Source organism: Symphodus melops (assembly GCF_947650265.1).
Source record: "Symphodus melops genome assembly, chromosome: 1".
NCBI classification, from domain to species: Eukaryota; Metazoa; Chordata; class Actinopteri; order Labriformes; family Labridae; genus Symphodus; species Symphodus melops.
Window position 1 is genome coordinate 5,129,778 of NC_136691.1, and position 12,502 is coordinate 5,142,279.

At 41.1% G+C, this 12,502-nt stretch overlaps 1 protein-coding gene across 1 annotated transcript; it reads right to left on the bottom strand.

Annotated features, from left to right (window-relative positions):
• Positions 1-3,035: 3,035 nt before the first annotated feature.
• clu (clusterin) lies at positions 3,036-12,137 on the bottom strand. The gene is made up of 10 exons (XM_079348491.1): positions 12,007-12,137; positions 8,255-8,417; positions 7,317-7,465; positions 6,833-7,003; positions 6,041-6,211; positions 5,748-5,949; positions 5,213-5,353; positions 4,880-5,100; positions 4,362-4,552; positions 3,036-3,654 (listed from the first exon to the last, which is right to left on the bottom strand). Exons 2-10 carry the CDS (start codon positions 8,367-8,369, stop codon positions 3,642-3,644), a joined length of 1,374 nt encoding a protein of 457 aa, XP_079204617.1. The 5' UTR covers positions 8,370-8,417; positions 12,007-12,137; the 3' UTR covers positions 3,036-3,641.
• Positions 12,138-12,502: the final 365 nt, after the last annotated feature.

The window sequence follows — 12,502 nt, forward strand, 5'->3', positions numbered from 1 at the left end:
TTTAAAAAAAAAAAAAAAAAAACATACAGACTGTCGGGTTTGAAGATAATCCTGCTGCCTGGCTCCAGAAGGCGACATCCATGAAGAAGTGTTCCTGTGAATTTCCCGGCACAGAACCAAAGTGAGGACACAGAAACGAGCTGAAGTTTTGAGAATTTCGCTGTTTTTTTCCGATCGAGCAGTCGGCACTATGCAAAGTACGGGGGCGATACATCTTCACACGCCAACTATACTTAGCTGTTTGTACTATGATAGTAGCAACTGTGTGAGCAGTATACTCTGACTTTTTGTATCTTAGATCTTCCACAAAAAAACAAAAAAAAAACCACCATTTACTGTACGTTTGTGAATCATCTTTGCCTTTTTCTTTGGGCGCTGACGAGCAGTTTCCCTCCTCGTGAAGCTCCAGCCGGCTCCAGAGGGGGGGGGGAGTAAACTCCAGATCAGTGTTGTTGTTTTTCTTTTTATCAGGGCACTTTCACCCTTAATCTGCAAGATACGACCCTCGCTGGTTGTAGATGAAGCTGAACACGGAGAGCAGTCGGCAGAACGGGAGACCTGAATGGCCCAGCTGCACTTTGAACTAAACCCCTCCTCTCCCTCCTCATTTCTTTGTCCTCTCTGATGTGTTGCGTGTTTTTTTTTTTTTTTGCTTTCTTTTAACCAGCATGGTGTTTCTCGTCTGTCACGTGTGTTTAAAGACGCTTTCAGAAGACAAGGAGGTAATGAACCACTTGAGTTTTATTTCCTCAGTTGAAGCCCAGGAGACTTAAGTATCCTGTCTCCCTTCTGATATTTTGGTTTTTGTTTTAAATCGTAATGTTCTGTCCCTGGAGCTTCCTGTGTGTTCTAAGAATCCCTCTTCTAAAAGCCTTACCCCCCCCCCTCCTCCCCCCTTCGACCGGCGTTCAGGTTTCCACAGCAGCTGACTGAGCTCTCTCTTCCTTGTCGTATCAAGGCTTGCCTTCTTTTTTCTGCTGTTGAGAACGATGATGTACTTGGTGTGTGTGTGTGCGTGTTTGAGCGTATGTGTGTGTGTGTTCTCTTGTTACCAGACCTGGAACAAATACCATTTAAAACCCTATTTAAAAAAAAAAAAACACATCTCATGGGATTGATTCATGTTTGCTAGCACAGCAGCTCCTGAACCCAAAAAGGCAATCCAGGCAGGCAGAAGCAATCAATTGTCAACAAACGTCTCTGATGGGATTCTGAATGCTGTTTGCTCCCAGGTCTCTGTTGTATATTGTATATGAAAACACACTTTTGGACTCATATGTAAATTTGCATTAATTGCTGACTAACAGCGAAAGAATATTCTATTTAATTCCTTCTCTCTTGGCTGTGGGATCCTAGATGTTTAACTGCATGGATGTACTGTATCTCTGCAGAGTCGACTAGCAGCTGTGTGATTTTTACACAAAAATAAAAACGGCACAATATTTTAAAACACTGCGCTCCTCGGAGAATTCTTTATTTGCTGCTCACGATTTGTCTCATTTTAGCTGTTGCATCTTCTTTTCTGGTGGGGACACTTCTCTGGTTTTTTTTGTAGTTTTGAGTCTTTTTATTGGTTTTTGATCTTCTGTCTCCCTTTGCATTTTTTTGTTGTAGTTTTTGTCTGTTTAAAAGGTTAAGCATTATTATGTAGCAGTAATTCTTAAGAAGAAGATAAACTTTATTTATCTCACGAGGGGAAATTCAATTGTACACTTTGTTGTTGAGCGTGTTACACAGGCTGTAATAAAAACAGGCCGATACAGGATCCTTGTGACACGTACTAATGGAGAGACGTCCGAGTGAGGGGGCTGCCCACAGCGAGGAGTTCAATGTCTTGCTCAAGGGCAACTTGGTATTGCTCAGGAAGTGAACCGGCACCTCTCCAGCTACTACACCAATTTCCAGAGTTCCATTTCAAGTCCGTACAAGGACTTCAAACTCCCATCCCAAGCCCCTGCAGACTGAGCTGCATCAACCCATTGACATTGTTTCCTTCATATTTACAGTCTGCTTGTTTCCTTCATATTTACAGTCTGCTTGTTTCCTTCATATTTACAGTCTGCTTGTTTCCTTCATATTTACAGTCTCCTTGTTTCCTTCATATTTACAGTCTCCTTGTTTCCTTCATATTTACAGTCTCCTTGTTTCCTTCATATTTACAGTCTCCTTGTTTCCTTCATATTTAGTCTCCTTGTTTCCTTCATATTTACAGTCTCCTTGTTTCCTTCATATTTACAGTTTGCTTGTTTCCTTCATATTTACAGTCTCCTTGTTTCCTTCATATTTACAGTCTGCTTGTTTCCTTCATATTTACAGTCTGCTTGTTTCCTTCATATTTACAGTCTGCTTGTTTCCTTCATATTTACAGTCTGCTTGTTTCCTTCATATTTACAGTCTGCTTGTTTCCTTCATATTTACAGTCTGCTTGTTTCCTTCATATTTACAGTCTCCTTGTTTCCTTCATATTTACAGTCTGCTTGTTTCCTTCATATTTACAGTCTGCTTGTTTCCTTCATATTTACTTTATTTCTTTTTCTTTTCATTTTGCCGTTCCATGTTGCTTGCTCTAGATTTCTTTTTTGTGGTCTCATTTCTTTGCTCATTTGTTTCTCTTTATTGGAAGCAGTATGGCTTAGTTTCTTTTTTGTCTTTTTTTTTTTTTTTAAACATTCGGTCTCTGTTTTGTTGCGGCTGTGGATCAGTGGGAGAGTCGGTCGTCTCTTAAGGTCATTGAGGTCTGATGCGTCCTTGGCCGAGTTGCTCCCACTGCTTCGTCGGTGTCGTATGAATGTGTGTGAATGGATTAGTTTATACTGACAGTCACTTTACACAGCATCCTCTGCCCCCAGTGTGTGAATGTGTAGGTGTGACCTGCGGTTTTTAAAAAAAGTCAAAAGACTAAATAAGCTCTATACAAGCACATGTCCATTCAGCATTTACAGGAACAGCTGATTTTCACAAAGGTTCTACCACTCTGAAGAGAAGTCCAGATTCATCAAAAAAAAGTTTAACGAGAAAGAACAAAAGACACTGAGTGGGTGTGAGCAGGTTTTTATTAGATCTCTATGAAAAGCTTTGTCGCTGTACAGAGCGGCTTAAAGCAATCGTGATCGTAAATCTACTCCTATTCCCCGACTCTCATCTCTACAGTCAGTGCGTTTAACTCCAGCAAACAACCGTTTCAACCAACTCCGATAAGCGCTCGTATCAGAGATCTGTAGAAGGGAAGCTCAGGTCGTTAAAGTCACTGAAGCAGACTCTGAGGAAATCTCTTTTTCATCTCAATCTGTTAGCACGGCTGAATGAGCAGTTTTCAGAGACAGACGCGTACATTTTAGTTCTTGGTGGAAAGTGAAGCGTGACTCATTTGAGTGCGATGGAACTTCTCTGAAAAAAGCCCCGCAAGGTCCGACGTTAGAGCTTCTACAGTCTAAACATAAAGAGGCATTTTTTATCTACATTTATTGAAAATCTTCTCTGACAGCAGGACAAAGAGCTCGAATGTGACCACGAGCTCTCTGAGGTTAAACCGTGTTCTTCGCAAAAGCAGGATTTGGTGAGAAGAGGGTCTTCCGGGTGGGATTAAAGCGATGTTTCCAGAACATTCCCTTGTCAGCAGGTTGGGGGGCGCAAGTCTGACTTTATTTGACCACGCTGTGAAAAAGAAGAAGGTCCATTAGTTTTCATCTCCTCAGACAGTCAGAACATGTTCATTTTCCCCATCATATATTGATCAGCTTTTTCTGCTCAAACTGAGGACGAAGAGAACAAAAGAATTTTCGGCTGATTTTGAAGTTGACCAGGCTGGATTTACATTTACCAAAGGAGAAATTCTTCCAGAGATTCGATCATTTTATCAAGAATCGATTAAAACGACGACAAGCTGCCCGACATGATGCAGATCAATATGAATCCTGTTGAAGGTAAGAATACACACTTGACTTTGGTAATACTCTGCACTGTGTGCACCCTTTGTTTATATTTCTCATTTATCCTCTTTTAAATTCTTTTTAGCCTTTATGCCTTGTTTTGTTTTTAACGTTATATTTCTAACTGTTGTGTTTTGTATATGAGCAGCTGTCTCCCTCATCTTGAATCAAAGGTTACATATTGTGTTAAATACATTCTACTTTAACTCCTGTGTGTCCCTCGTCTGTCTGCAGGTCTGTCAACAGTTGTAGAACAGTTTCCAGGAACTAAACCAAAACACGAACAACATTAGAAACGAGAATTGCCCACCCTCCGTCCCTTTCTAATCTCAGGTTTAGCTAAACCGTCAATCTGCTGATTGTAGCGTCTTAATTTAAGGATATAAAAATGGTCTGAATCCTATGAGTCGCTTGTTGATAATAAACACTCACACGGTGGTTTCCTTGTAGCGGTCCAGAGCCTCCTGGGCTACCACCTCGGAGAACTTGGGGTCTGTCCAGGGGATGTCGCCCGGCACAGTGAGGGTCATGGGTGGCGAGTCAAAGAGCTGCACGGACACTTGAGTTTCTCCAGGCTGCTTCTCTGTCTCACCTGGCGTCTGGTCAGAGTCTCTGCAGATCACCTGAGGAACATCCATCCAAAATACTCTCATTATCACTTTTTACTAAACTAAAAGAACTGACGTCACTTTTCTCGCATTACTTTGAATCTTATCATTCTGAATTGGATCATTTTTCACATTTGTTTCTTCTTATCTTGTTTTTTAACAGCTTTATTTTAATGTCACAATGTTTGTGACGTGCAATTATAAAAGTTTATTTTAATCAATCTTTTCATGGAAACATTACGTCTCCAGTCTAAAAGGCGTCACCAGTAAACTAAGTGCCGATGAAGAAAGGAGGCGGAGTCTCAGGGAAGTCACAGCAGGGCGGCGAGCAGGTCGACGTACCGTCTGAATCTCGAAGATGTCGTCCTTGGTGTTGTTTGCCAGAGTCGACACCCAGCCGAACTGTCTGTTGAGGAGATCCACGATGGAGGAGGTGTTGAACATCTGCTCCTCGAATCTCTTCAGAAGGTTGTTGTACTGCTGAGTGAACCGCTCGGTCATGGCCAACGCCGCCTCCAGTTCTTCTTTCAGCGGTCCCTCCAGAGGTCTCTTACCGGAGCAGTCTGTGGAGGACGCAGGAGAGCGCCAGGTTAGAATGACTTAAAGACGACTTTTTATTTGTTCTATTTTGGCAGGTCGAAAAACTAAAAAAAAAAAAAAGACGCACACACTTACCAACATGTTGGATCTCTTTGCATTTGGCACACTCATCTCTGAACCTGATGCAGCCGGCTGAGTTGCGGCGAATCTCTCTGCAGGTCATCTGTCCGCTACCAAAAGGTTTGGTGATGACCACGTCTTCGTTCACATCGCCGTCTGTGTCCAGACACAAAAACACACACGCTTCTTCCAGTCAACAACCTCCTAATCAAAGATTAGCTTGTCTTAAAAGTGACTGAAGCTATGATTTCTCACTCAGCATGTTGATGCAGTCAAATGAAGCCCAACACTGGACTTGACTGTTCTCTCTTTTTCTCTAGCTTTTCACATGGCTTTAAAAGAAACTCGCACGAGTCCAACGTGTCAACATTTATCATCTCACCCCATAGCGCGGATGCTTAAAGCAGTTTTTTTTTTCATGTCAAAAACATTTCGAGTCGGAGCTCAGGACTGGATCAGTGCTGTGAGACGGGACGGACGTTTTTGAAGGCTCTTTAAATACGAATGAAAACGGTGAAGGGAGCGTCTTAATTTGTCACGTGTGACGTACCCTCATTGGGAGTCATGTCCGTGTCGAAGTCCATCATGGAGCCCATGGAGCCGAAGAAGTTCTTGCCCATGCCCATCATGGGCGAGAACAGATCCTGGAAGCCGTGGAAAGGATCGCGGAACAGAGAGCGAATGCTTCTGCTGTGGCGAGTGAACGGTCCCAGGAAGAAGACCGGAGGGCTGTAGTGCACGTGATCGGCAACCTGGACGCAAAACATGAACATGAACTTTATAACCTGTAACCCACTTTAAAGAGTTTTGAATGAGTCCGGTGTTACTGGCAGTAAGAAGTACCTTCATGCTGTCTGTAAATATGTTGTCCACGCCATCAGCCATCTCCGTGTACTTGTCCTCCAGGCTCTTGAACTCTTTGCTCTGTCGCTGTCCCTCTCTCTCCAGGACGTCGATCTTCTCCCCGTTGATCCAGATGGAGAAGGGAGACATTCCGTTCAGCGTCTCCTCCAGCTGCAACACAACAAATCCAAACCTGTCAGGAGTGTTGACGTTCACCTGAAAGTGTCTCAGCTTGCCTTTTATTAGAAACCAATAGCAGAGATCTTCACTGCAGTATTTTTGACTTTGTGTGACCTCACGTTTGGCAGTTTCCATGTTGGAGGTCCAAAGTGTTTGAAGTCATTCAAAGGTATAAACGTGTTCAATGCAAACTGATGTTCCTTTTATGCAGGAACTGTTGAACTCTTCAAAATAAAAGAGCATTATTACTTATGCCTGAAAATAAAAGCTGAAGGTTCAGGAAATAAAACTACTCAGAGGAGAGGAAGTGATGATCACCCACATACTCAATGTAACGTTCAATAACCCATCAAGCAAATTACATTTCATCGCTCTGTTAGTCTTGTTAAACTGGACTCAAATGGTAATTGTTGCTGTGTTTTTATGTTGTTTTTTTTTTAATCTGCACTTTGGATCATCTGTGTTGTCTGTAAAGTGCTGTATAAATAAAGTTGAGTTGATTCATTCTGAGATATATTCTGCTTAAATCCATTATAGAAAAATCCTATATGATATCAGCCCCACACTTGATCTAGTGTGAATATATTCTGTGTTTCAAAGTGACGGTCTCACCTGACGTCCCACCAGTCCGGACCCACTGCTGCACGAGCGGGAGTAATATTTGACGCAGGTGTTCTTCAGACAGGGTTTACACTCCTCCCACAGAGCCTTCATGGTGTCATTGCACACCTCCTCCTCCTGCTCCAGCTTGGTCTCCATCTCCTGAGCTGTCAGCATCGCCTCCTGCACGGAAACACAACCTTCTTCCATGAAGACATGTTTTTTTTATCTTGGTTGTTTGAAAACTGCTTTGAATGAATTTCAAAAAAAAAAAAAACCTTCTTCCAATTCACCGTATTCCTACCTGATAACATCCTAGTGCTCTTTTTGTTGACTTGTAAAATCAGAACAGGTGCATCGGCACTGATCAAGCCATTATGTGTCCCAGTAAACCGTAACTTAAATTTCATTTATGAAGAAACTTTTGAATCCATTAATCAATATATTTTTTTAAACGTTCTCATTCTGTGTGAAGTGTTTGATGAAGTGTTTTGACCTCTTTCTGCTCCTTGGTCTTCTTCAGGGCATCCAAAAACTTCTTGTGCTCCTCAGAAGATTTCTGCATCACAGTCTTCATCTCCTTCACTCCGTTAACAGCGTTCTCGATCTGTTTTCCCAGGTACTCCTCGCCCAGAAGGGAAATCTCTGCAAAATCATGAATATCACAACATTTCTATCTACAGGTGTAACTTTTAGAAAAGGTTCTTTATTCCTACCCTTTGTTGCTTAACTGATGTTATTCCCCCCGCCGGCTAAATTTTATCAAGGTTCAGGTTTGTATTTTTACTCCTTTATTGAGAGACTGGACGGAGTCAGAAATCAGGGAGAGAAAAGGTGGGAGGTGAAAGGAGCCACGCGTCAGAGTCAAACCTGGGCCGCCCACTTGGCGGACTACAGCCTCCGCACATGGTCCCAGAACTGGGATTTCTTTCAAGTTCTTTATTTGGTTATTGATGTTATTCATATAAATAAAGTTATTTATGAGGAAAAGAAGCATGAATGATACATTAATAATCCTTATCCTATTTTACTCATTTCAATGTTTCTTTGCACTCAAGTAGACTCAACGCTGTTCTTGAAAAACAGAAGCTGTAGGAGTGCAGATGGCCAAGCGGTTATGGTTTGTGCACCATGTACAGAGGCTATAGTCCTTGCTGCAGCGGCCCTGGGTTTTAATCTGACCTCTGCCCTTTGCTTCATGTCCCCCCCCCCCCCACACACACCTCTCTCCTCCTTTCCCTTCCCGTCTCTCAAGGGTCAAAAGGGTCATAAAAATAACCAAAAGAAAATATGGTGGTCACTGTATACTCTCAGGACTTCACCATGTTCAGTTATCTCGTAAACTAATCACAAAATAAAGATTTCAAAATCAAGAGGTTCATTTTATCATGTATGTGAAGAGACCCCTTCAAAGTATCCTTCAGTGAAACTTACGGGTAAGATCGTCCTTCGTCGGAGGGAGGACGCAGTTGGCCGAGGCCACAAGAAGAGCGAACAAAGCGAGAGACTTGGACCCCTTCTTCTTCATCATCATCATCATCATTAACATCGTCTCGGACGTTCACGGGGCCAGCAGGCAAAGATGGAAAAATAAATCCTGGAGGAGAATAAAAAAAAAAAAAAAACACATCAGTGCTGAATTGAAAGGTTCAGTTTTCGTGTCCTTCTGTCTGTTCTGTTGTTGTAGTGACGCCGTTTGTCCACTGGAGGGTGATAGAGGCTGTTTGAAAACCAGACGGAGAGCTACGCAGTAAAAAAAAAAACTCACCAAGCTTGCACAGCAGTTTTCCACCCTTAGACAGCATTACATAAAAATAACTGCATGGATCAATACTGATAAATAATTCAAACTGGTTGCTTTCCTTCATATCCTGTGTCATTCAGCAAACACCAGCAAGGACTTTCCTTCAAACTGACCTCAAGTCTTTATTTTAAATGTGACTTTGACCAGTTGTGCTTTCAATGAAAGAGAACAGCAGCCTCTTTCTGTCAACAACCTTGTGATGTGTGCCAGGTCAGCTGCCCAAACGGCCAACAATGACACTGTTAGCTTTAACAGAGAGTGACTGTAGCCCTCGATTGTCTTCCTTCACACTGACGCATACGCTAAAGACAGAAAAAGAGACAGAGTCAGCAGACAGATGGACAGTCATGCAGCTTTTCCCAGGCTGTGCAAATCTCTCTCACTGTTGATTAATTCTGCAGCCGTAGATAATCCTCCCTTTCCTCTAAACACACAGCAGCCTAAATGCACCAATGTGGGGAAAGTGGGGAAAAGATAATACAATCGTTATCATATGGCATTCAGGAACGTGGACCTGATAAGAAAGCATGTCAAAATCAATCACAGACTCTTAACACTCCCAAACCAATCATGGCTCTGCTGCCACTATGGCCTCTACCATTCTGGATTCATGCTTTTGTACCCCGACTGTATAAAACAGTGTTAGAGAGATCTAATACAGCAGCCTGGCTTCGGTCCAAAACTAAGCTTGAACTCCCTGCTTGGAGACAAACACCATGCAAATGTAAGTAGCCAGGGAAACAGATAAAAACCGCAAGCTTGTGTTATATTTGCTCTGTCAGATGGGCCTGGTTCCCCTCCCACTTAAGATTTAAAAAAAAAAAAAGGCTGCAGTACCTCGACTTTCCACTTGAGGCTGGGTCCCCAAATAGAGCCCATATTAAAATGCCCGTTTTTACAGCAGGAGTAAACATGATTACAGTCAGTCAAATAGAAATAATAGATTTTATAAAGGTCAAGACTTTTACACAAATGTGCACTTGGCTGAGTTGACTGACAGCAGCGTTGTAGCTGTTTTCCAGGAGAGGTTTAACACCCACCTTAGCTCCACCTACTTGCCATTTTTCAAACTGCTCAAAAGTTTCATGGAGACAACATTTCTAATAAGGTGACCACAACCTTTGAGCTTTAAAACACCTCTTCAGACACCGATGGTTGATGTTCGTGTTTTTTCGACAGTCTAATCATCCACCTCTGAATTTATATTTTGTGGCTTTTACTGATCGTTGGTCCGTCTGTCTGCAAAAATACCTGTTCTTTCATCTTCCCTTCTCGGAATAAAGATAGTAGCAACTATTCTTCAGTACAAAGAAAGCTAAAAAAACCTCTCTGGATGTCTTTTTCATCTTCTCCTCAGAACAAAATGTCACCATCTCTCTGAGAGAAGCAGCAGGACTGAACGCCCACCTGGGGGAAGAAAAAAAAATGTCCCACTTTCTGGTCTCTGCATGAGCTCACAAGTTAAACACCTACACTGCAGCAAACTGCAGACGCTTACGCAACAAGGTCATTACTCAGTTTGCAATGAAGCATTTACTAACTTACAGCATGCAATTTCCTGGAAGGTTTGTGAACACGGACCAAGAAGCTTTTTTTTTTAATGTGGGGGGGGGGGGGGGGGGGGGGAAGCAGAAGGCGTTAACTTTGTCGTGCAGAGAGAGAAAAGCAGGAGTGAATGTGGAATAAAAGCAGAGAAAACACAGACAAAGCCAGAGAGAGAGAGAGAAATTCTGAGGAAGTTAAACAAACCAAAGGAAAAGAAGGCGAGAGGGGAGGAATAATTTACAATGTTATTTGCTGAACAGAATCTGCAGGGATCCTGGTTACACAACTTAAAGAATGCAATCTGACCGCCCGTCCTCCCATCCAGATGTCACCTCCACGTCCGTCCACTTCGTGAGATTTCTTTATTAAGTGAAATACAAGAAAAACATCTGTACATGGTTTGTGAGGGGGATCATATCTGCACCAGATGCTCGGTTTGGAGTTTTTTTTATTGAGTTCAAATCCAAAACAAGCAGTTTAGCTGAAACAGATACGTCACTGTGAAATAGTTCTTCATAAATAGCACAAGTATCACATGTTTTATGTTCACGTTTGTAATTTCTTATGTTTTTTTGTTTTTTTTAATGCTATCCCATTTTATTTTCTTCCAATTCATGCAAGTCTTTATTTCCTACCACTGTAACATGACATGTTTCGTATAACCCCATTCAGTACAGAAAAAGGCTTGTTAAATGTTTGTTCAGTAATAATCCATTTTTAAACTAAATATGTTAAGACTGCATCATTCATAGTGAATATTTTCCAACTTTCATGTAAATAAGACACAATTCATCGACAATGTTTACTTCATAATTTACGGTCATAAATGTTATTATTGTAACTTAAAGCCCTATTCTTTACAGTGTTACATGTTCAATAAATCGTTGCTGGTTTAGTTGCTTTATTTGATTTCTGTGCAAAAGTTTTCACCTCTTTAACTGTCCAAACCATAGACTGTAAAAATGTCCAAACTCACAGCTGTAGTGCTGTAACTTATTAAGAGATCAGTAAAGTCTCCTCCAAGCATGTTTAGTTGCTGCCTCTCATCAGCATCCTTTTAAGTTATTATTTTAAGATAGCTCATAACTGCAATGGAGTTGCTGCTCCTCCTTGTAAGAAGCCTGAACCTGCAGAAAAGAAACGTCATTCCCATGAGCTAAAATAAGAAAGAACAATCCAATCTGGATTATCAGAGCTACATTTGAAATAAATGGGCCACCGGAGCATGTGGCCTCATTTTGGGTGTCTGGGGGATTTTTTGCACTCATAGGATTCACTTGTCATATGTTGTGAAAATATTGAGGTGTTTTACTAATCTGTGCAGTCAGTCAATCCATAATTAACAAGTTTAAACTTAAACAATAATCATAGTTTGAGTGTATAGCACCTTTCAAGCACTCCTTACATCAGAACACACAAGCAAAGACAGCACTGTGTATATAGCTGCTGGGTATTAAAGTCATTCATCAGAATATGATTTCATCCACCCTAATCCAGCTGTTTTCATCTGTAGATGGAGGTCACACCCATGAGTAGGCAATACAAACAACATTCACCATAGTAAGCACTTAAGCATGAGGGAAAAAAGACTTAAGGTTGCCTAACATCATATTATAAAAGAAATTTGACTCGTTTATAATCTGAAATTTCATGAAAAACATTTTTTTTTGTGCGAACAGCAGCTACTGTTTTGCACTTTGTTCTTTTATAATCTCTCATAACAACACAGACACCAGGTTGCATTTAGAGACAGTTCTCTCTGAGCATCTCTCAGCTGCAAACTCACGACATAATAAAAGATAAAAAAAAAAAAAAAAAAAACACATCTGTGACTCACCTTTGTTTGTTTCCTGAGACTCCAGACCGTCTGAAGCTGCTCAGCTCTGTCTGCTGCTTGTATTTATACCAATGGATAACAGGGACGGTGCAGACATGTGATTCACTGACCGGGTGAATCTATACTGTCAAAACACCGAAAAAACAAGTCACCTTCCTGTTTTACCCTTCAAAATAAATCCATACACAACTTCTCTTAAATAACACGGTGGGGCACTTTTTTTGTATTTTGACCTCTACACAAATAAAAACAAAAACAATTACAGTGAGAAATGTTTGAAATATTTTGTTCAATTTTTTTTTTAAAAAGTAAGGCTTTGTAGATCAGAATCAAAAGGGTCACACAATAAAGGTGCATAATAAAAGGATAATAAAAGGAAATTAAATACTTAGACTTGTTGTTCCTTTTTATTTCTTTATTAGTTTTTTCCCATAATCAAGCTTGTAACATGTGTTCATTTTTGTGAATGAAAAATGTAAAAAAGAAAAAAATAGTA